This window comes from Salminus brasiliensis, chromosome 21 (assembly GCF_030463535.1).
Source record: "Salminus brasiliensis chromosome 21, fSalBra1.hap2, whole genome shotgun sequence".
Classification (NCBI taxonomy): Eukaryota; Metazoa; Chordata; class Actinopteri; order Characiformes; family Bryconidae; genus Salminus; species Salminus brasiliensis.
Window position 1 is genome coordinate 27,731,677 of NC_132898.1, and position 25,339 is coordinate 27,757,015.

General features: G+C 41.6%; 1 protein-coding gene across 3 annotated transcripts in view; it reads left to right on the top strand.

Moving 5' to 3' along the window:
• fgd5a (FYVE, RhoGEF and PH domain containing 5a) overlaps positions 1–25,339 on the top strand; it is a 65,382-nt gene that overhangs the window by 19,397 nt on the left and 20,646 nt on the right. For all 3 annotated transcript variants that reach the window (XM_072665962.1, XM_072665960.1, XM_072665961.1), the window contains exons 3-7: positions 5,602–5,719; positions 8,758–8,816; positions 11,157–11,187; positions 19,158–19,309; positions 19,560–19,716. In XM_072665962.1, coding sequence (XP_072522063.1) covers positions 5,602–5,719; positions 8,758–8,816; positions 11,157–11,187; positions 19,158–19,309; positions 19,560–19,716 — 517 coding nt within the window. The remainder of the gene's footprint in view (positions 1–5,601; positions 5,720–8,757; positions 8,817–11,156; positions 11,188–19,157; positions 19,310–19,559; positions 19,717–25,339) is intronic.

Here is a 25,339-nt window from a genome sequence, read left to right on the forward strand (position 1 = left end):
CAATAATCATAATCAAGGTAAAATGTTAATTTAATCATGACACTGGTCATATCACCCAGTCTAGGCCATGGAATCGACAAAGCTAATTAAAAAATATGGCAATATATAGATTTTAAATATACAGTATCACATACAGTATATTAGCATACATGGAATTTCCTAATATTCAACATATCATCACTGGCTCACAAAACCTTATCTCTCCAAAATGGCAAATCCTACTTAGCTGTCATTCATTGGGAAAGTCTGAAATAAAGAACAGCTGCCAGATTCAAATTATTTTATTATTATGTGTGATAGCGACCATATTGTGCTGCCTGCCATCAGCAGACAGAGCCAGGAGGAGCACAATTGGCTTTGCTCACTTTTGGTAGGTAGATTTTTCTCTTCCCACATCACTTTAGCGTGATGTTGGCATGTTGTGATGTTGGCATGTTGTGATGTTGGGCATGTGCTAGCCGATACATCAGCGTTGTGTACCCGGCGCTTTCCTCCGAGTACGCTGGTTGTCATGTGATGGCAGTTTAAAAAGCAGTGGTGGCTGGTTGCAAATCTGTCGGATGAGGCATAAATTGGGGAAAATACTTTCAATAGGAGTCATTTTTAAATTTATTTATTTCAAGAAAAGTTTAGAAATGTAGAAATTTAAAGCATTTCTATTGGTTCATTCATCATAAAATGTTGATGCAATGTAATGAACAACTGCCAGATTTACAGTATGTCAAAAAGTGAAAACTGCAAAAATGAAGATAAAAGGTTATTCTGGATGAGCAAGGATATGTCATATACAGTTTATATAACATATATGTACAATAACTGGAATTTACTAATGTATATTATATAGGTGTTTATCTACCAATCAAAATAGATCCCATTATGCATATATGTCCAATAAATGATATATATGAAATATACATGCCCAATCCTTTACGACACAGGTGGATACCATATATGAGCATATATCAGATTTCTGTATGGGATTTATGTATGTAATTAGCTTAATGTTCTTTTACCTGTAGTTACCATTCTAAAGATACAAGGTTTCGTTACTGTAATAAACCGGGGACACACGCAGATGCTTCTTTATAACTTTATATAAGTTTCTCTCACAGGGAAGACAACCGTTTGCTCTCAAAGCGCAGCAACCTGCCTGCTCTATCTCGCGGGCTCTCTGGTTTTCCCCGCCCCCACTCACCTACGGCAACACACCTAATTCACAAAACACTTACGAGCTTTGTCTGAATAATACCTTCTATGACATCTCCCCACAAAATAATACAAATCTCTCCCTTCAATAAAGTAACAGTGGGACTTTCAACTACATTATAAAAGGTAATAACAAAACAGTTCTACTTGACTGAATTTACTGGTAAGGAATGGCTGACTAAAACTCACACATAAACATATGTAACCTGTCCTAGAAACTTTCCTTGTAACCAACACATATTACAGTTTGTCCTAAATACAAATCTAACACTTTGGATAGTTTTATTTATTATCACTATGTGAGAGTACACCTATAAGTCCATTCTCACTACTCGCCTACTAATTCTGCCATATCTAGTCCGGATCATCCCGTCAGGGACAGAAGGGTCCTCCTCAGAGGTTGTTGGTGTGTCAGAGACATTGTCCGAGGCAGGCTTGGGAGTGGAAGTGGTAACTGTTGGTAGTGCTGCTGGCACAGCTTGAAGGTGACGTCGGTTACGTCTGAATGTATCGCCGTGCTCCGTTTCAATGATATAGGACCTTGGCGTGATGCTTTCTTTGGTCACTGTTGCAGGCATTGACCATAGCTTTTGACCATCCAGCTTAGTCAAGACATTGTCACCTGGTCGTAATGGGGGTAAACATCTTGCTCCAAGGCATCTGTTGTAGTAGTAGGCTTGTTTTTGTTTTTCCAAAGCATCTCTGGCCTTGATGCTCCTTCTGCTTGGCCATTTGGGTCACAGGTTACTCTCGAGGGTAGGCAAGGTGGTACGGATCTTACGACCCATTAGTAGTTCAGCTGGGCTCGCCCCCCCGTACTGTTGCATGGGGTGGCTCTATAACACATAAGAGCTATTAGAGGATGTTTTTGGTGTAATATCCCCTTTGCTGTTTGAACAGCTCTTTCGGCATGCCCATTTCCTTGGGGATTGTGTGGACTAGAGGTTATATGGGTAAAGTTGAGCTCCCTAGCTAGTTCTTTGAACTCTGTGCTAGCGAACTGAGGCCCGTTGTCACTGACCACCTCTTCAGCAATGCCGTACCGGGCGAAAGTGGCTTTCAGCTGTTTAACAACCTGGGCACTAGTTGTCAAAATTTCAATATACCTGGAGTGGTATCTGATACCACTAGGTAGTTTTGCTTCTTGTATTTGCACAGGTCCACTCCAACCCTTTTCCATGGTCTAGCAGGAAGCGCTGTAGAGATCAGCGGTTCCCTAGACTGCGCTCGTCTATGCTCTTGACATGATTGACATGATAGGATCCTGTCTTTGATTTGGGATGATATACCCGGCCACCATACGGAGGTATTCGCTCTCTCCCTGCACTTAGACAAGCCTTGATGTCCATCGTGAATACGATCTAGTATCTCTGCTCGTAGTGCTTTCGGTATGATGATCCGTATGCCTCTGGTCACTAACTCACTGTGCACAGAAAGAAACTCTCTAACACAGGTGTTTGTTTTCTCAATGTGCTCTGGCCACCCTGACTGTATGTACCTCTTCAGGATCTGCATCCCTTCGTCTGCTTCTGTGGCGGCTCGGATGCTGTCCATCTACTGCTTTGTGGCAGGTATGCAATCGATGACAGATGCAACGTAACACTCTACATCCGTGTGTGTGTGTCGTTGTCACTTTGTGTCTCTTTGCAGGGACTCCTTGACAGTGTGTCAGCTATGACCAGGGTTTTACCTGGGGCATACTCCGCAGTGGGGTTGAACCTCATCAGCCTCATCAACAATCTCTGACATCGGATTGGTACGGTGTCCAGGTCTTTTGAATTTATCAGAGGAACAAGGGGTTTATGGTCTGTGATTAACTTGAACTACTCTAGACCATATAGGTATTTTCCAAATTGCTCACAGGCCCAAACACCTGCCAAGCACTCCTTTTCGATCTGGGCATACCTGGTTTCTGCGTCACTTAAGCGTCTGGAACAATATGCCACTGCTCTCCATTCTTGTCCGTGAAGCTGCGTTAATACTGCACCGATTCCATAACTACTTGCATCAGCAGAAACTGCTGTAGGCTTGTTGACGTCGTAACACTTGAGAGTGGGTGACGTAGTGAGCTGTTCCTTAATCTGCTGAAATGCTGACATCTGTGCAGGACCCCATGTCCCTGTTGGGGATGTACTTTCCCAGATAGTTGACCAGTCCCAGCACTCTTTTGAGCTCCTGGACATTCTCTGGTGGAGAAAGATTGTTAATTGCGGACACTTTGGCTGGATCAGGTCGCACTCCCTCTGCATCGATCACTTGGCCTAGGAAGTGCAACTTTCTCTGCCTCAAGACACACTTCTCCGCATTCAGTTTTAGACCAGCTGACTCCAACCTCTCTAAGACCCTTTCTAAGCGCTCATCGCCTGGGCTACTGATCTGCTGAGTAGGTTATTTACACTCTTGCCTTTAATTACAAAGACTCTGAATGAGTACTTATTGTCTTTGTATTCTGTGTTTGCCGTGAATTGACCCCCAGCTTTAGCATCCATCAGCTTTTTATCAGGCTTCAGCATTTTGAATGTGTCGTCACTCATAACACACACATCAGCTCCAGTATCTATTTTAAATACTACAGGAGTGTTGCCTATATTAAGGTGTACTGTCCACTCATCCTCCTGGGAGGTAGTGCTGTTAACTGAGCCCAGAAAGTAGGATGCTTGCTCCTCACTCTTAGTGATTTCACTCACCAGCTTACTTCTTCACATTCTTTTCCAGTGCCCTGTTTTCCCGCACCTGCTGCATGCTGACTTGAGAGCTGGACATTTCTCCATTTTCTCATGTGGAATCTTGCCGCATCTACCACATTTATTGTGTCCCTTATCTTTGAGATCCCTCTTTTTATCCCTATCTGTGTTACAAGCTTTGTCTGAATAATACCTTATATGACAGTTACGACAGCAGCGTTAGGGTCACGTATGTCTTTGAATCGCCTGTTAGTAAAATCCCTGCATATCTTTTCCTCTGGGCTACGTCTGTGTTGCTTCTCTGAGAGCCAAGTGCCAACCGCATGACTGTAGGGTTCACTTTTGCCCCCCAACCGCTAATGCCTTCACAATCTGGCCCCAGCCATGCGTGTTACTACTGTAAGCAGCAGAGGGGCTAAAGAGAGAAAATTATTCACACCAGGGCTCGTCCAAATGAGGAGAGGGAGTGTTCTTCTCCTCAGCAAAGGGTAATTTCCGCTCCATTAGACGTCTCAGTGCTGCCGTATATGAAGCGTCCTCTTCGGAGAGCCTTTCCTCAGGTTTGTGCAGAGATGCGGAGTGTCTCCAGGTTGTAATAAGCTGGTGCTCTGGATGTGTGGTCCCTAAGCAGTTGGAGTGAGATGCTATCAGGTCGATTAGCTTAGTGAGCAGTAGGGGTTGTAACAGTGTTGTTCCTCTCTGAAAGTCATTTAACGCTGTCAGTCAGAAGCAGTCTGGGATTGAGCTTTTCAGTCCAGAGTGGTTAGAATTGATAGTCCGGAGTTAGTGTAGCAAAGATCCAGACAAATGTTGTAAAATTTGCATTTTTTTTTGCATAATTAAGCTGTTTATGCTCCGCCCACAACTGCGTTCCTATGTAGCAATTGTTGCTAAATAATGTGGCTAATAAGCGATGGAATCTTACATGACTTACATGAACCTTCCTTTCTGCTGTCCTTAACTTGAACTTGTCCTGATCTGTAGCTCCTGGCCTTCTGTGAACTACCCTATCAGAGCTGACTAGCATGTGGATCCAAATGGCCACTATACTCTTACAGAGAGAAATTTGAGTTCTTTGAGTGATACCATAGAAAAATCTTCTCGGCCTGCATCACTGTTTGGCTATTTTGATTAGTCCGTGGGATCAAAGACATTTGTTGCCATCAGCATCCGGAGTCAGAGAGAGCACAGTTGGACATGCTTGATCCAGGTGTGTAGATGGCGTTCGCTCCCTGGCACTGGCTTTGCATATATTGGAGGAGACATGTGTGACAAGTCCTTACCCTCCTAGTGTCGGGAACATTGCTAGAGCTAGGGGGAGCTACAAATGGGTGGGTTAATTGGAGGTATCAAATTGGGAGACAAGGGCTAGTAGCTAGGACACAGTGCTACTAGTGTCGGGAGGGTGAAAGCTAGTCACATGAAGCCACCCAACCACACCTTTTTGGACTGCCGCTAATGTAACAACACTGGACAGCTCAACATGCTTGGAGGAGAAGACTAACACTGCCAGTTCTGTTACATCAGCTAACAGAGCACTGGGGGGGGGGGGTCAACATGCCCACCCAGAAATAACAAGGACAGTTACGTTCTCTGCAGTTTCCCGAGGACTGAGTCGTTGACCTCCTGATGATAGGCCCAGTGCTGGACCACTCAGTAGCATTTAGCATTTTCTGGTTGTTCATTTGCTGTGTCTCTCTCTCTTTTTCAGCGCCTACACAGAGCCTTTCCCCGTGTGTCCTGCTCCTGCATCTCTCTCGGCTGATGAAGACCACGGCCGCACGTCTGAGGAGGAAGAAGGCTGTGGTGATCACACCTACGACAAACAGGTTGGTCATATTCTTTTCTTGTGCGAGGTTCGCAAGAAATGCTAATGCAAAATGCAGAAGGAAAAGGTACAGTGGAACAGTTGGTTTTGAATTTAAGAGTCTGTTTACACCTGGTCACTTCATGTGACCAGTGTCTGGATTGTATCCTTAGAAGATTGTAGCCACATGTGGGTAGTCAAATGCGTCTCCAGTCAGTCAGACTGAAATCTGATTGCAGTTTCGGGTGGAATATGCAAATTCGCTCATCGCACAACAATTATTACTGGTGTTTGGGTGGTACTGGGAGGAGTTGTGGTTGTTGAATGCGTCTTGGAGACACGGATGTGTTTACATTGCTATAATATGTAGCTCAAATGCATCCCAGACCCCCTCCTAAAGTGGTTTGAGTGATCAGATTTGTATCTGGTTTACCTGCCTTCAATCTATATTCCCCTATGTGTGAATGTAGGAGCTACGCTACATGGAAAAAGTATTGGGACACCTGCTACTGCCATGTTTCATCCAAAATCAAGGGTATTTAAAAAGAGTTGATCCTGCTTTTGTTGGAGTAATTGTCTCTACTATCCAGGGAAGAAGGCTTTCTACTAGATTGCGGAGGAGCGTTGCTGTGAGAATTTGATTGCATTCAACAACAAGTGCTTTGGTGAGGTCAGGATGTTGGATGATCACCACCCCACCTCATCCCCAACTCCCCAGCCTATTCCAAAAGTACTAGATGGAGCACCACCATCCATCATTCCAAAGAACACAGTTCTTCATCTGCTCCACAGATCAATGCTGGGGGGCTTTTATAACCCTCTAGCCCACGCCTGGCATTAGGAGACATGGTTCAGCTGACAAGTTCATGTTTATCTGCTCCAGAAAGTCCTAATCTATTGGCAGTACTTCTCTACAGGGACTAGACAAGCTGTGTGGGTGGGTTTGCACATCTATGTCAGCAATAGATGCAGCTTAGATGAGCTGAATTCATTCATTAGACGGGGTGTCCACAAATATTTGGACATATTGTCTTTTTTATTTAGATTTTCTGTTGTTTTTTTGACGCTGAAACAAACAGAGAATGTCAGTTATGCCTTAAACCTGGCTCTTGAGTAGATTCATGTGTCATTTATATGCAACTGTGTCATTAATTACGCAACTCGAGACGTCTGAAGGTTCACCAACTGACACCAGTCATTAAAGCGTGTGTGTTGAGTAATGTGTGGTGTCTCTGTGTTATGAGGGCTTCACCCTGCTCGTCGAATCTGAACTTGTAATCAGATTCTTGTACACCAGCTCAGACAAAAACAAGGAGCCTCCCTCTCTAAGTGGAATTCCCTGTGTGTGCACTTTTCTGTCAGGTTCAGATTCATATTTCTCCCAACGGCCATTTTCCAGGCGCGGAGACAGTGGCACCCCACCCGTTCCCTCTGCCCCTGCACTATCAGCCTGGCCCTGGCCTTCTGACGCACGCTTCCTTGTTTTCTTCGTCTTTAAAAAGAAAAGAAAATCAAGGGCTGAGAGTACTGGACCCAACCCAAGAGCTCGTATCGACCTGATAGTAGGAGCTGCAGAAACCAAAAGGATGCTTTACAGAAGGAACTGTTTGTATGTGATTACAAGTTCAGTCCTCATAGCACATGATATTATACATTTTATATACACCGATCAGCCATAACATTAGCACCTAAAATACTGAGTAGGTCCTCCTTGTGCTGCCACAACAGATCTGAACCAGTGAAAGTAGGTATGGGATAGTAGGTCGGTAGGTAGGTAGGTAGGTAGATAGATAGATAGATAGATAGAGAGAGAGAGAGACAGAGAGATAGAGAGAGACAGAGAGAGAGAAAGAGAGAGGGAGATAGATAGACAGACAGACAGATAGAGAGAAAAAGAGGGAGATAGAGAGATAGATAGACAGACAGACAGATAGATGGATAGACAGACAGACAGATATAGAGAAAGAGAGAGAGATAGAGAGATAGATAGACAGACAGACAGACAGACAGATAGATGGATAGACAGACAGGCAGACAGATAGACAGATGGATAGACAGAGAGAGAGAGAGAGAGAGAGAGAGAGAGAGAGAGGGTTGGAGAGAGACCCATAAGACCTGCCTGATGTTTTGGAGATGTTCTGACCCTCCAGTCGCCCTTGTCAAAGTGGCTCAGAGTCGTACGTTTGCCCATTTGCCTTTCTTTTCAGAACCTTCAAGACCGGACTGTTCACTTGCTGCCTAATATATCCACCACCTCTTGACAGACACCACTGTATTTAAATAATTTGTGTTGGTCCGTTGGTCCATGGAGGCCCCACTTCTCAACTTACAGGACTTAAAAGATCTGCTGCTAACGTCTTGATGCCAGATACTGTACCACAGGGCACCTTCAGAGGCCCAAGGGGAGGTCTACACAATATTAGACAGGTGGTTTTAATGTTATGGCTGATAGCAAAGCAAGACAACTCTGCAAGACTTCAGAAGTCATACTCTATTTCCAGCCATGATCAAATATCTTTGCCTCTACTGGTCAAAGGTTTGGAATCACTGCTCACAGCAGCGGCGTCTGAGCGCTCAGCTTGAAGGAGCTGCATCAGGCTCTGATGTCCCAGCCGCTAAAACAAACTGCCTTGACCTCCTAAATATAGGCATTCAACAGCGGCACGCGCATCAGGGCCGGCTGTGATTAGCTTGCAAATCAATGGCCGCTTTGTGCTTGCCGTGAACGTGGCCCCCCTCATCCATAATGCATCCCCTGGCAAAGCCGTAGAGTTTGGAAAAGCTTTCACGTTTATGTTGCGCTTTAATGAAATAATCAGTCTTCTTCTGACAGGGGTCGGAGGAAAAAATCAGATCGGTGTGTTTCTCTTCACGCTGCCTCTCTCTCTGTCTCAGTCTGTGTCTGTTGTCTCTGTCTCTCACTCTTTCAATCCGTCTCGCTCTGTATTTGTGTGTTTCTGATGGTGTTTAGCAGCGTTTAGCATGCTGGAACCTTTTAAACACTGCTTCACCTTCTTTATCTCTCTCTCTCTCTCTCTCTCTCTCTCTCATTGCTTCCAGATTGATGGCAGATCCAGAGCCTACTACATAGCCAAAGAGCTGCTGGATTCAGAGAAAGAGTAAGTGTGTGTGCTTTTGAATACTTTGGCCAAGACTATATTGACCAATAGTTAGAATGACACACTCCACTCCACTCCCCTAGCCTACTGACTCTTCTCCAACCTCTGGCTGCGAATAAGAAGTTATATATATCCTAGTTCTCTGTTCAGTTGAATTTCATTTCATTACATTTACTAAATATACTTAACTTTACACTTCAATACACTTCAAATATGGCTCGGCTTATAGCTCGACCCGCCATCCCTCAAAATCCACGGAAGACGAGTGTCCAGACCTTTTTCTGTCCTGGCACCAAAGTGGTGCAACGAACTTCCCCTAGTTGTCCGAACGGCAGAGTCCAACGCTTGCTGTCTTCAAACGCAGACTGAAGACCCTCCTCTTCTGAGAATACTTGGGCGAATAGCAGAGTGATCACCTTACTGACTTGTGTTTAGTAGAGTCTAAGATTAGAGGTATCTTTGAATTATTAGTCTATTTAAACTAGCTGAGGTTTTTCTTGAGTAAATAGCAAAGTACTTTTGTAAGTCGGTCTGGATAAGAGCATCTGCTAAATGCCTTAAATGTAAATGTAAATGTTTACAGTAGTAGTCATAGACGGTAATTTCCCAATAATTCACCAGACAACACATCTGTTCCCTAGAAAAACCTTTCAATAGATTTAGCCGTTAGCTTAATATTGCATATTGTACTAAAACAATGACCTAAGAACACCAAACTTCTCCCAGTCGCTACTGGTCATAAGTACTCTCTTCTGCTGAAATGACGAACCTGTGATCTAAAAGGAAACTGGTCATTTTTACAGTAAGCTTTTTTTCCTCCCATTTAAAAACGATTATAAGGAAAAGGCCTAACGTAGCTTAATGAACTAAAACAAAGACTTAGGAATGCCAAGCTTCTCTCAGTTGCTACTGGTTATACATACTTTTTACTGTCTACTGAAGAACATGTGCTCCAAAAGGAAAGTAGTAATTGAGAGATGTTTTTTTCCAGGTCATTGTTTTATTAAGCCATGTTAAGCTTTGTCTTTGACAGCCAGCTATTTCCAGTCATAGTAGGCCAGTTGTCTGTCTCTATATTTTAAATCACTGACAAAAACATCAAATAATGAATAGTTTGTAGCATTTGGCTCAACAATGCACAAAAAACATGATTTTCTGGCTGGTTCGTGGCTACTCTCTCCACAGCCAGGTGGTTGCAGTGTAGCCAGCAAGCGGATTGGACCATTTTTTTAAAAGACGGGACTTTATCTGTAAACATACGCCATGTTGTACGTTTATGAGTGTTGCTACTATATGAACTCCCATTCATATTTCTACCAGTGTCTAGTCTCCTAATTTATAACGCCATAACGAAATGTCTTGTTGCGCTAGCTTTGAAAGCCCTGGATCTTTTACCAGAGGGAAGTGGCTGGTAGAGTTCATGCAACTATGGTGCCAAATTTTGTTAGCTAGCATTTCCAACCCACTGAGCTACTGTGTTACTGTTTTTTTTTTTTTTACAATCTATGTAGTCAAATAGAGAAAGCCGACTTGGATTTGGATCTATGCTAACAGTGCTAACTGTGTGACCTTTCACACACATACAGATGACAATTGAAATTTACATAAAAATAAACTTCTGAATTGTGATTCAATTTGGCATTCAGTTGGTCATTAGCTCGAACTGGCTTTATGCCAGTGTCCAAACTAGCAACACATTCATGGGAGCAATAGGTCAGGGATAGGTCAGGTAACGATTAGCATATTAAAACTTACAGTTATCAATATTCAATTGTAATTGTATAATATAGCAATACACAAACTGTGTGTTTGATGTGTTTATGTGGAGCTTTGATCTTCACGGTGTGTCAGAAAACAGAGGCAGAAGGAGTGAATGGGTGGCTTGGTTTGAGGGGAGGTGCTATTTCATATGAAGTACATGCTTTTATAATGTATTCTGAAGCTTTCTTCATCCACGTCCCGAACCTCCTCTTCCTCTTTCCATATTCATAACTTGTCCCTCAAAGGCACAACTGACAGCTTATTACTGGCCTGTCTTTGCAAACATATTGCATTTCAGAAACGCACCAATGAGTTGTTAAAGAAACGCTTCGGCACTTCTGCAATAAATGTTGACTTTTCTTATTAGCGCAGTGCTGTCGCTCCCAGCGGCAGGAGCTGTTTTATCATTTTAGAGCTACTCTGGCTTGATTTCATAATGACTGCATTTTAAAAAATTTGACCTTTTCATTTATTTTGTCGTAAATAAAAATTAATTATTTATTCGTGCCTTTTTTGCATTTTACATTTTTGCTCTGGTTTAATTTTATCTTTAATATTTCATTTTATTTGATTTTTTAGGCATCTGAAGATACTAAAGCTACTCCAAGAGGTACGTAGAACAGCTCTTCTCTGTTTTTATGCTTCTTCACTCTATAATGGTAAGAAAAAAAAACTATGTGGCAGGCTGATGTTAATGAAGCGTACTGCTTTACCGCTTTACCACTTTACCACTTTACATTGCCTATATGTGCTAATTCCTTATGCCTCCAAGGGCCTTCAAGTTGACAGAACTCTCTGAGTGTTGTTTTGCTCTTTTCTGTAGCTCAGAGTGGTAATGGTATTGACAGCGAAGGGTACAGCTGAGCATGTTAAAGCTCTATAAACCCTTGACTGGAGCTCAGCTCAGTCACTTCTGGCTGAGGGCTTACTTTATTGACTGGCATTACTAAATGGGAGTTTCTGCTAATGTCAATGTTAGTGTAGTGTGTGAAATGAATTTGGCTAGATAATTCATACTGCATACATAATGTAGGCACTATAATCAGGCATTATAAATTGAACCAATTATTATGATGGTTTTTATAGCCAGCAAGAATTAGAAGTGTTTGAACATGGGTGGAAGAGGTATACTGTAATTGTTTGCCATATAAAATAATTGTGTTGTACAGAAAGGAGCCATATAAAACATTCATAAGCGCTGACTGTGTAGAACACTAATGACAGTTAGTCAGATGATAATATGACAAATATCCTTCTATTTGAAGATATTTTACAGCGAGACTCTAAACACTAATTTGTTGGTCCAAATGTGAACATTGACCTCCTAACACCTCAAGGGTTATTACACACTAAAGCATATGACTCAGTAACTACTGGGACTTGTGGTGAAACTTTTGGTTTGTAATAACACGTTTGGCCCGCCGGTGGTCCGTAGGCTTTTTAAAGGGGTTAAGTGTTTTTTTTTTTCATATTTAAAGACCATTTAAGTCAATTCTTAGAACTTTCATGGTGTATAAATTTGTTCTTTAGCAAAGAGCAAAGGTTTTGTATAGAACCATGACAACCTTTTGTAAGCGTAAATGGTTCTTTGCCTCCTTAAAATGTTCTTCAGATTTGTGGAAAAGCTCATTTTATGAAATTCATGAAATTCATGAGTCATGAAATAACTGAATTTTCGGAGGTGGAGGAACATGCTTGAAGCCCCTCCTCCTCCAAATCAAACATCTTATGAATTCTGTCTCAGCCTTGTTTACATTACAAAGTTTTTGCAATCCACAATCCCCCACTCCCCATCCCTGGTCACATTCCTTTAGCCCTTCCATATCTCTCAGTCCTAGCTTCACTTATCATATGGGGGGGCTGGCCTCCTACCACAACGCAGAAGCCACCAAAAGATTCTCTAAAAGTTCTCCTCCCCCTCCTATATTATCATATGCTGATAGCATGGTCCAGACTTGCAAAAGAACCCTTTAACAAATGGTTCTGTGGAACACTAACAATGGTTCCATTATTGGTCATGAGTAAAAGAACCCATTGTCAGTGCTATATAGAACCCTATTTGCTTAGACGTATGCTTAGATGTTAAATTCTCCTTCCAATCAGACATAATAGATACACACACATGGATAACACACACACACACACACAGGAGCTGGACACGGCAGGTTTATCAGTGTTGTTCCAGTAACCGAGACTTCCTTGCCTTAGCAGGCCTTTTTCTGTTACTAGCGTGACGCAGTATCTACGCACTCGGCTTTTGTTTGGGTTATCCTCTGCGAGCGTGGATGTATGGGAGATGGTGGTTCACATGCTCTACACACACACACACACGAATGCTAATGTCACAGATGCATGCGCATGCTGGGGGTGGAACCAGGTTATAGTGTCTCTGTGGAGCTGAATAGGGAAGATGTGGCTTTGTTGCTCTGGGTTGCTGTTGCTTTGGGATCTAATAGCAGCTTTCATTTGTTTTCATTAGCTAGCCACTTCTGACAGGCCAAATGTCTCTGTAGCCCTGCTCCCTGGAGCTGTGTGTGAGTGTGTTGGTGTATACACTTCTGCTTATGTACACACACAGATGACAAATGAAAGGGAAAAACTCAATAAACAAAATAAAATGCCTCAGTAAAATTGTGGGATACCTCTAACCAGGTCGCCAGGTGTGCAGTTTTGAGCTTTGTTGTACTATTGATAATGTTGACTGATGTTCAAATGCATTTCGTTTGTTGAATCCGTTGAAGGCCAAGGCTTAATTCTGGCAACCTCAGCCACCACAGGCCTCTAGAACATCCTTAGGTAATCTTGGTCCTGTTGATCTACCACCCTGCAACATTTAGCTCCAATCCTAATCCAACACACCTGCACCAGGTAATGCAGGCCTTCAGGAGCATCTTGATATTAGAGCTAGGTTTGTGTCTTAATGATGTCTGAAAGATATTCCTTCAGTTGGTGTCTTGACGGTGGTGGTGGTGGAGAGCAACATTCAGTGTCAGTCCAAAAAGCTTGAAAGTAGTCAGTCAGAAAAACAAGCGTTTTGTGTACATCCATTAGTTTGACTTACCACCCCGTCACACTAAACTAAATAATGTCCTGTTGCTTTAAATGACATCACAAAGAGGAAGTGAACATTTGGCGAGCCAGGAACAACAAAAGACAATTTCTGATGTTCTTGATGGGCCCATTCACTGATTTCCTGCTCTTACAGGCCTACGAAACCTGGCAATTAACAGCTGAGTTTACTCAGGTGTGCTTAAGCAGGAAAAGCACAAAACTGTGCAGGAATCCAGCCCTCTAGGACCAGTATTGCCCACCCCTATTTTACAAAGTTTATATGACACTTTTTAATGTTAGACGACGTCTGTCAAGCTTAACCCAACCACCCTGTCACACAAAATAAGAAAAATTTTATTGGGATGAAATTTACCACCCCGTCACATTTCATTTCAATGTAAAAGTGGCTCCCATGTCTTTATAAAAAGGATTATATATATATAATCTTTTTTATAAAGACATGGGAGCCAGACGGGGTGGTAAATTTCATCCTAATAAAATTTCTTTGCATTAATGGTGTAGAAAATGTTAATAAACAACAGTTTTCTTATTTTGTGTGATGGGGTGGTTCTTTATATATATATATATATATATATATATATATATACACACATATATATACACACATATATATATATATATACATATATACATATATGTACATATATATGTAGATAGATAGATAGATAGATAGATATATTCTTTGCCTGAGGTAGAAAAATATATTATTGTTTTTTGGGGGGTGAACATGTGTTTAATGTCATATTTTCTGGATTTAAATAAAGTGTATGATCTAAAAAAAAAGGTGAAATTTGCAACGTGGAAATGGTACAAATTAGGGTACGTTCATAGAATGACTCATGTACAGTATGCATAAATGTGTATATGTGTGAATTTGCAATTTGCGCACATGCATATTGTCCCAGTGGGGCCCAGTGGAGCCTGCAGTGTCAAAACTCGCCCTACGCACACTGACCTTGGGTCAACTTTCACGTGTTGTTGTTTTTTGTTTTTTTTGTTTCTAATGAATTCAACCTGCGTTCCAAATGATTACAGCAGGGACTGAGATGAAAGAATAATGTAATGTAGTGTAATTCATCAGAGGCCAGAGAGCACCGCGCAGCGCCCCCTCATGTAAATGACTTCACTTTATATTCAGCAGTGTAATTGCCTCATTTGAATAAAAGAAACGCCGGTCAATACAATTGCTGATCATTGCATGCCTAAAGAATGCTAATGGTATACATGCCACGGTAACTCACGCATATTGTGCTGCATTGTACTGGTCCGGTACCGTAATTATATGCCCCCATTTACATGCCTAATCTCTTACATTTCCATTAGGCACCGTCAATGGCACAAAAGGAGAATAGCACTGATTATAGGCGAACGATCCACTGCGTGCACTGCAGGGGCGTGTTTGTATTTGGAGAATGCTTGGTTTAATATTGATATGCTATTAATATTTATGCAACCTAATACAATTAGTGGTAATGTGGTAAGATATAGATGTCATTAATCACTGTGTGTGTGTATTGCGCGGCATGATAATGAGGATGAGGGAGAGGAGTGAATGGAGTCACCTTGATTATCACTTTTCAATGGCGGCAGCATTAAATCAGCGTTTTTCTGGTGTCGTTTACGACTTTGAGGATGCTTCCATGACCCTGTTGCATATGGATTCATGCAGTGAGGATCAGGTTACACTACAAGCTACGGAAGGCTTATAGGTGCAACCATTAGCCTGAAGTAGTGCTGGGCAATATCACAATATCACAAGAATTGACATTTTTCTGGATTTACAGTGGGCTATTGGCGGTACTGACCGTAATTACTTGCCAAGGACTCTAGGAAATCTATTAAAATGTACTTTCTCAGCCAGTAGGCTTAGTTATTAGTTTGAAATTGAAATGATAATCAGGGTGTATACAGGTTATTATAAAGCCATACTTCGGCAGGCTGAACAACCTTCACAAGTGGGAGCTATTAACATTCAATCCTGGTCCTCGAGGCCCACTGCCCTGCACATTTTCCTGCTTTAACACATCTACTTTAACTCAATGATGGGCTGTTAAGCAGCTGATTAGTTGGGTCATGTGTGTTGGGAGCAGGGTAAAACACTAAAAAGTACAGAGCAGTAGGTCTCCAGGACTCGAGTTGAGAAATACTGTTCTAACAGGCTAACGGGCTACTCCTCGGGTAACACAGGTCAATAACGAAATGATAATTGCTGTAGTAAACACAGCAGACTATCTTAAAATGACAGATTTGTTGCCCCAGTGTTTTTATAGATGCGAAGCATATCAGCGACCTGGCATGTTGCTCACTCACTCACTCAAGTTTAGCAGGCTAAAGATTCTCCACAAGGGGGGGCCTGTAGTGCTTCACATTAATGATACTGAGTGTCCTTGCATTTTTTATATGTTTGTATAAGTGTTAGTATTCAGCTAGGCCTATTTTATTGTTTGGCCTAAATAATGAAATAGAAATGTTTATTCATTTACATTAATTAATAATAGATAGGTAACTCAATTATTAATAATATTAATGATATTTTCTACTTGTGATACTTGTAAATTATAAATATCTGTGATGTGACAAGAAACAGGATTGTAGGAACACAAGCCTACACTGCAGTCTTCCGGCAGCAAGCAAGTTTTTGAAAGCAAAACGTAAATGATAAATGAATATTGCATTTCTGTTTGATTTCTGGAGCAAATCTGTGCAAAATGATGGTGCAAAAACTACAGTAGGCCTCTAAGGTTGTGTAGTCACTCTGAAGATGGCATTATGGCCATATAAGGAGTTCTGGATCTATGGGGAAAAAAATGGTAATTTTTAACATCGCCACTATTATTGCCTGTGGTAGAATGTTCCAAAGCCAATATGCTTTGCCATATGTACAAATGTCCCCCTTGTACTGGATTCTCTGAAATCTTAGCATCATAATGAAGTATATTAACGTTGTATCTTTTGTCATATCGCCCATCCCATATAAATAGATACTAGAGCTCTGAAATTCAGATGCTGTTATAATAGTCCTGCATTTGCTTTCTCTCAATCTCACTCACCACGTGCTTCATGAGGAAAGGACTCCATAGTCAGAGGGCTACAGAAAACACATGGTCCATTGTTCCATTGTTTGATAGGGAATAACACAAGGAATTAAAAAAATGGAATTTCCAGACCCCAAACGGGACGTGAGGTTGTGCCTCACGTTGTTTAGAAGCCGTCCTTCAGAATTAGAGACCTTTATAGAGTCATTCTGAATCTCACTAATTTACTGCAAGTGCAAAGCTACTCTACCCATGGACACCAAAAAACCCCCACCCACTTGTGAAAACCACACTCACACCACTAAGCTGTTCATGAATTTCCACAAAACTCTTCCCTTTATATACTATAATAATTTTGATTCTCATTATATGTAAATATATCTATACCGATCAGCCATAACATTATTACCTCCTTCTTGCTTTTACACTCATTGTCCATTTTATCAGCTCCAGTAGTCTCCAGTAATTTGTTTCTCTGTCTACTTTCTTAGCCTCCTTTCACCCTGTTCCTCATTGTTCAGAACCCCACAGGACTGACCACTGCAGAGCAGGTGGGTATTATTGAGGTGGTGGGTCATTCTCAGCACTGCAGTGACACTGACTGACAAGGTGGTGGCGAGTGTGTTAGTAGTGTGTGTTGCACTGGTGTTATGAGCGATCAGGCACAGCAGTGCTGCTGGAGTGTTTAAACACTGTGTCTGTCCACTCACTGTCCACTCTATTAGAAACTTCCTACCTAGTTGGTCCACCTTGTAAATGTAAAGTCAGAGACAGAAGCTCCGATCTGTTGCTGCACAGTTTGGTCATGCACTAGTCCTTCATCAGTTGTCACAGGACACAGGACTGCCCACAGGTCGGATATTGGCTGGATATTTCTGGTTGGTGGACTATTCTCAGTCCAGCAGTGACACTAAGGTGTTTAAACACTCCAGCAGCATTGCTGTGTCTGATCCACTACTCATACCAGCACTACACACATAACTAACACACCACCACCATGTCAGTCAGTGTCACTGCAGTGCTGAGAATGACCCACCACCTAAATACTAGCTACCTGCTCTGCGGTGGTCAGCATCAAAAAAAGGAGGCTAAGAAAGTATGCAGAGAAACAGTTGGACTACTGAAATTATAGAACTACAAAGGGCTCCTTTATGGTAAGTGATATAATGGACTAAGAGGTGGTATTAATATTATGGCTGAGGTTATGACTGTTTATATTTAGGTACATTGGTTTTCGTGACATGTACAAGAATGGAAAATCCATTTCCCAATGCATGTGACCCTTTAATGTGACTGAAATAGCCATACCTGGAAGCAAGGAAAGTGTAATTAGACTCATTAACAAACTATCCAAATGTGTCTGCACCTGTGTGCCATCTCTTCCGATTCGTGCAGTTGAGCCACACTGGAGGACGGTGTTTTTATGGCTGTGAGGAGACCCATAAAATGGCACAGAGTGAATTACGAGAGCACTGACAAATGGTGACTCAAGAACGATCAATACTCATTGATTAATGCATGGAGCTGCTGTGGAATTTCAGGGGATTATTGCCCTCAGTGTGTGTGTGTGTGTGTGTGTGTGCGCCTGGATGTATGTCACTGCTCTCTTAAAAGTGAAATTGATGAGCAACAGACAGCAGTGTTGGCGGACCCATCAAGGCCCTGTATTATTTATGATGGTATCACAAACTCTTACATATACAGACATTTGGAGGTGATCCATACCCCTTCAGGCCATTCAGAAGATACTGCGTGTAATTTCTTTGGCTTTGTACAGAGAGTAAAAGTGAGTAAATCAGACATTCTTAGGCTTTGGTGCTAAGCTAAGCTAAGCTAATGGCTTCTTAGGTCAGCTCCACTTTAGTGGCACGTTATGTCCAATGGGTATAAATGTTTGGTAGGTGGAACGTTTTCTGAACTTTACGGCTTTTGGTTCTCCTTTATGACTATGTCCAAATGTTTGTGGACACTTATTCTAATGAATGCATTCAGCTACTTTAAATTGCACCCAAATCCCTGTCCCTGTAGTGAAGTACTACCAACAGAACAGGCCTAATGCCAGGCATGGGCCAGAGGTGTACGATGCCCTCCAGCATTGAGCTGTGGAGCAGTGGAAGAACTGTGTTCTCTGGAATGATGGTTGGTGCTCCATCCGAAACGTTTGGGATGAGTTGGGGAGTTGGGGTTAAGGTGGGGTGGTGATCACCAACCAACATCCAGACCTCACTAATGCTCTTGTCACTAAATGCAATCGAAATCTAACAGCAATGCTCCTCCAAATCTAGGATAGCCATCTTCTCTGGACGGTAGAGACAGTTACTCCAACAAATGCAGGATCAACTCTTTTTTAACACCCTTGACTTCAGAGAGAAATAATGATAATCAAGCAGAGTAGAAGCTTCCCTTGCTTGTTAGCTGCATTAGCTTTGCAGGGAAATGATCTACATAGTCTCCTTTCTTTCTCTCTGTTCAGGATTTTCAGACAGCGGTGGAGGAAGCAGTAGGGGATGACAGTGAGCCTGTGCTGGAAGAAGGCAGGCTGGCGGAGATCCTTAGCACTCTGCCTCAGGCTTACCAGCTCCACACACACATTTGCACTGAACTGGACACCAGGATCAAACAGTGGTGAGAACATTACACACCAGAGTGAGACATGATCACCTGTGGTCATTTGTATCTTTGTAGTGATAGATTTCAGAGTCATGCCGATACGGACACTATTATGAGTCCCCGCTGGCTTGGTGTGGCAGCACTACAGCAGATTAGTCCTCATATATGCTCTGCCACGGTGGTGCCATCGTTAAAACTGGACGTGTCCTTGGATGCCCTCTGTTGGGTTTGAAGGAGCCATCTAATGCTTCTCATTCGTCTTCAGGGAGGACAGCCCGAGGGTGGTGGAGGTCTTTTTGACGTGCCGGGAGGAGTTTGGGGTCTTCACGACCTACATCAAAGAATATGACCGCAGCATGGCTCTGTTGGAGGAGAGCTGTAGGCGGAGCCAAGCCTTCGCTGATATCGTCAAGCGGTTTGAGGTGAGGAAACGTCTCTGGGAGCTCGTTTGTGGTTTTAATGGAAACCAGGTGAATCTGAAGCTTTGGTTTGAATCATCTATAAGTTGCAATATCAGTCCGTCATATCAATAACAACAAATACATGTTTAAAGGTTTACAGTGGGTCAGTAACCCTCTTCAGTTAGCATTTCTTCATAAATAAGCCTTAGTAGTCAGGAGTTCCCTGCTGAAAAATCCAGTTTAAGACAGTTTGCTAGTTTCAGATGATGTAAGCCCATCTAAAAAGGCTAAGGTGGTTGAAAATTTGGTCATCCAGGCTAAAACATAACCTATCCTGGTAAGCTAGCTGGTTCACTGGCCCTTGACCCTTGATGCTGGTCGACCAGCTTGGTTAGGGTAATCATGCTGGCCGACCAGTTGTAGCTGGTCTACAACCATGGTCAACCCGAGCAAGCTAGAAAACCAGAAAGGCCAAGCCTGACCACGCTGTTCGATCAGCATGACCACCATAACCAAGCTGGTTGAACAGGGTGGTCAAGCGTGATCTTTCTGGTTTTCAGGTTGACCATGGTTGTAGACCAGCTACAACTGGTTGGCCAGCATGATTACCATGACCAAGCTGGTTATTATTGACAGTAATTGCAACCGAGCGAAGTATCCTGGCCCTAATCCTAACCTTAACCTCAACCCAAAGCCTAATCCTAACCATCATCCTGGCCCCTTAACCTCAGCCTAACCCAGTAAAGCATCAGTTTCCGACTGGTGTCAGCAGCAGCTCTGTAGAAGCTGGTTGAGGATGTTGAGATGATCTGTATTAGACCTGGTAGATGATCAGCGATTGTTCAGGTGAACATCTACCGATCTGGACCTGGACTCTCCAAATAGTGATGAAGTGATGAACCGCTTGATTCAGTAAAAGTCTCTTGATAATCCGGTCAATGTTCAGATGCTGCTGCATCACTGACCATTCCAAATAAGGTCTCGAAGCGCTGTATAATGTATGTAATGTAAATGCTGTGTAGCGAACTATGTGAAGAATGATATAATTGCCTAATTTACAAAAATAAGTGTTCAGCAAATCAACAAACACAGCGTTGTTCAGAAGGGTTAAATGGCAAAACTGAAGGAGGGTCCCACTCTCTGAGCATGAATCCCATTCATGTGTGGTCCCTTAACATATCTCCAATGCTTGGATAATTCAGCTGACCACACGTCTAAATGGTGATCGGTATCGCCAATGACAAGAGGCCAACTGTCCCCTGCTCATTAATATTCATGAGCATCTGTATTCAGCAGTTCTTGTAAGTGTGGGGGCTTCTGGAAGGCTTACTCAATCTATAGGAGTGACAGAGAGAGAGAGAGAGAAAGAGAGAGAGAGAGAGAGAGCGAGAGAGAGAGAGAGATGAATGGTGAAATAAGCCACTGTTCTAAGCAGCTGATATTGTTAAAGCCTCCTGTTTAAATTAAAATTGATCTAATCTGGGAGGGCTTTACAACATTGCGTAGATGTTACTCTTGCTTACAACAACATGTGATGCATTACAGCAGTAGACCATAAGATTTTTTTTTTCTTCTTACTAGCCTATAATTTATTAGCTGTATCTGCCGTTCCTGGAACCTGTGAAAAGCATTGGTCAACGTTCTTAAAACGATCTCTGTTAGCTGGGTTATTTGCCAGTCAGAAAGCATGTCTTTAGCGATAGTAAAGGAGAGAGGGCAGTTTAATAAATTCTATATAAATTCACTGCAATGTCATTTATAGTACTTTCCCAGTCCCAGACTTGATTAGTGTTTGCTTTTTAAGGGTTTGCACTAAATATTCAAAGCTAATATAGATAACAACAAACGCTTATACCCTGCTAATTAGTTAGCACTATGCAAACTACATTACTAAATGATCATGCACTTATTTTTTTTATCACATTAAGGAGTTATGTGAGCTATAGTAGACTTGCTTATGTGCTTTCTGAGACTGTATGAAACTCTAAAAATAAAAATAAAAAAAAGTATAGACAAAACTCAGGCTTTAAGACAGCTGCTGTTAATGTTTTTAGCTTAGCAGTGTAGCCTGAGTAGACGCTTCCATTGCTTGTTAGCTACATTAGCTTTGCAGCTGCAGTGCTTTTGGAGTTTAGACTAAAGGAAAACGATGTAACTAGTCTTTTTCTTTCTCTCCCTTCAGGATATGATTTTTTTTAATATTTATTTATTTATTTATTTTTTACAGCAGGGGTCTTTTATTTTGCCAATGGGCTTTTGTTAGCATTATCTGCTATTAACTGGTATTTAATACTCTGCAGGACTGTTTAATATAATAATTACATAATAATTGAGCCAGTTTTATTTAAGAGCCACCAAGTAGAAAACTGGGGCAAAATAAAAGTTCTCCATTGCTGACTCTATTGCATGGATTTTGAACACTACTGTTTTTCTAGCTAATGCTAAATCCTTAGCTTCAAGGGCTCTCAATGACACTGTGCACAAAGGGACATGTTGTCTTGTTAGGACCTATTATGTTGGCTTAAGGTGGTTTCCATAATATTTTTTTGTTTTTTTAATGCAAGACATTACCTGAACATTCAAACTTAGGAAAGAAATTATTTAAGAATATAATTTAATAATATAATTTGTTGTAAAGTGGTTGTATACCATGCTTATTTTAATAAATATGGGCATGACACTACGCTACATCTATATTCATTCACTGGTGAATCCATGTATTCGTTCATGCCTTTATCAGCTACATTTCATTTTGCATTACAGGACTGGTAGATTTCACTGAAGCACTATATCACTTAAATTAGTATTTTCTACCAATTAACCTCCAATTTTCAATCAATTCACTGGGTGTAGCTCATTTCTGGGTGGTTCAAAGGGGAACCCTGACTATTCAGACTTAATATTATTTTTATGTGAGTCTTAAAATAATGTCCATGTCAAATATGATATATAAAAAGAATGGAAATGTGTTGCACCAACTGGTCTATTACAGAAAATAATAATAAAGAAGGTTGTCTGATATAAATACATTAAATTATGTATTTCTCCATGTGTCTCTCAAATATGTTACGTTCATCCTAATAAATCATAAGTAATAAGTAATAATAAATGATTAAGTATTTATTAAGTATTTAATTTTTTTATGTAAAGTATTTTAATAGTACTCAATATGTACACCATATGTACACCATATTGAGGCTAACTTGCCAGATTTTCATTTATCAAGTGTACCGCTTGGCCAAATATGAGAAAGATTAAAAAACATGTAATTACAGATTATTTTTTTTGCCATTCATGTCTGAACATGCACTAACTGTAAACAAATGAGTGGAAAATTGGCAGATATTTGGTTTTACAATCTATTTTTCATCTGTTAACCAAACCTGGAGTGATTAACAATACCAAATAATACACTGGAGAGTCACAGTATTTGACTATTAATGTATGTCACAATTCTGAGTGAAAGGTTTGCTTGAGGTTCAATTCTGAGGCACTGGGTATTTCTCTGGGCAAAACCTGATGAGTTTGCATTAAATCAATGTTATTTACCATTAATATTGAAACAGACTTGCATTGTTGAAGGAAATGAGGTGAGCGCAGCTCATTTTAAGGCTATTAAAAGTCACAAATTGTTTGACTCTTGACTTTAAAAACAGATTACAGTGTGTTCTTCAGATCTGGGTAAAAAAATGTATTAGTAATGCATTGATTCTGTAACTGAACTGCACTGAGCTGATGTTGCTCACCAAGACACCTGCCCTCAAACATACTCACACACACACACACACACATACACACACACACACTTTTACACCTAATCGACGTTCACGCACAGCCACTGCTTTTTCAGCACACAGACATCAATGGATTAGCCACGCTAGCCCCCAAAGGTCAGCGCTGTTTAAATGAACAGCACAAGAAGACTCCATCCGTACAGCTCTCTTAAGCTGCTGTCAATTACCCTTAACTGCCCCTCCATCGATTCCTTCACTCCCCCAATCAGTGCTCATTCTCTCCTGCTCCAGCTAGCTGGGTGTGGATGCAGTTGTGCCCTTCATTGATCAAGCCCTGAGCTAGCATGTCGCCTTCGTTTATTCTGAACAATCAGCCATAGAACAAGTGAAATGAACTCTTTAAAGACCCTCGGGAAGTTCAGAAACGCTGCCACAGCTGCAGTCGCAGGTGCAGATTGGAATTACGGAAGAGTGTAGGAAACATGCAGTTTGCTTAGTTTGCTCTGAGTTTTAGCATTTGGCATTCAGTACCCCGGGGCTCTGTGTGGCTCAGTGGTCTAATGCGCGACCAGTGGTCTAATGCGGTATGGCCATCCTGACCTCACTAATGTTTTTGTCGCTGAATGCAATCAAAGCCTCAGAGCAGTGCTCCAGAATCTGGTAGAAAGTCTTCTTCCCTGGACAGTAGAGACAGTTACTCCAAGAAAGTTTTTATCCCCTTGATTTTGGAAGAAACACTGAATGAGCAGGTGTCCCTATACTTTTGTCCAAGTAATGTATAATGATGCATGTTGCATGCTAGCAGGGTTCTGACCTTGATGATGACCCTACAGACAGTGTTCTATGTACTGCATACTGGCTGTAGTAGTGGAGTAGGGAGGACTAATCTCGTTTGGGGTGTGTGTGTGTGTGTGTGTGTGTGTGTGTTGACAGAGATGATGTATGAATAGCGGATTGTAAGATCACAACTGTGGCCTGATAAGATTAAACCACTTCCAGCTGCAGTGTTGCTACAAGGGCTTAAACTAATGTGTGTGTGTGTGTGTGTGTGTGTGTGTGTGTGTGTGTGTGTGTGTGTTTGTTTGTAAAAACATATGTACAGAATGTACAGAAAAAATATGCAACACAGTCAATGGGCGAGAGACAAGTAAAAATCAAGAGAAGCAGAGAGAGAGAGGCAGGGTGTAGTATGACTTCAGCTGAATGTGCTTACTGTATATATTAAGCTGTTTTTGTACCTTTAAGACTGACCTCTGTTTTGATTGGCTGCCCTACATTGTGCCTCAGTCCAGGCTGTAACACTCCTTGTGACTTCACTCTGAATGGGCGGAGCTAAACTGCTGCCATGGGCGCATATATAGTATGGAAAAATGTTGGTTTTATTGACATGACAAATACGTAGGTTTCAAAACTATGTTTCTATGGGTTCATATGTTTATATACGAACATAACCTTTGTTCTGATTGGCTGCTGCTTTGTTGAGCCTTAGTCCAGGCAGTAACAGTCCATGTGACTTCACAATGGGCGGAGCTAAACTGCTGGATTAGGTGGATATGTAGTATGGCAATGTGTTGGGTTTTGTGTTTTTATGTTTATATATTAAGGTTATATATGAACATGATCTCTGTTCTGATTGGCTGTCCTATGTTGTGTCTCGGTTCACTATAAATGGGATAGATGGACATATAGTATGGTAATGTGTTGTTTATTGTGAGATCACAAACATTAATAGTAAATTTTGGTAATACACAGTCCAGGCTGTAGCACTCCTGATGACTTCACTGTGAATGGGCGGCGCTACACCATTGGCATATGTGGACATATCGTATGGTAATGCGTTGATTTCTGTGGCATCACAAGCATATTCGTATTTTAATGATAGGGGCCCTTTAACATCAATATTGCCCATT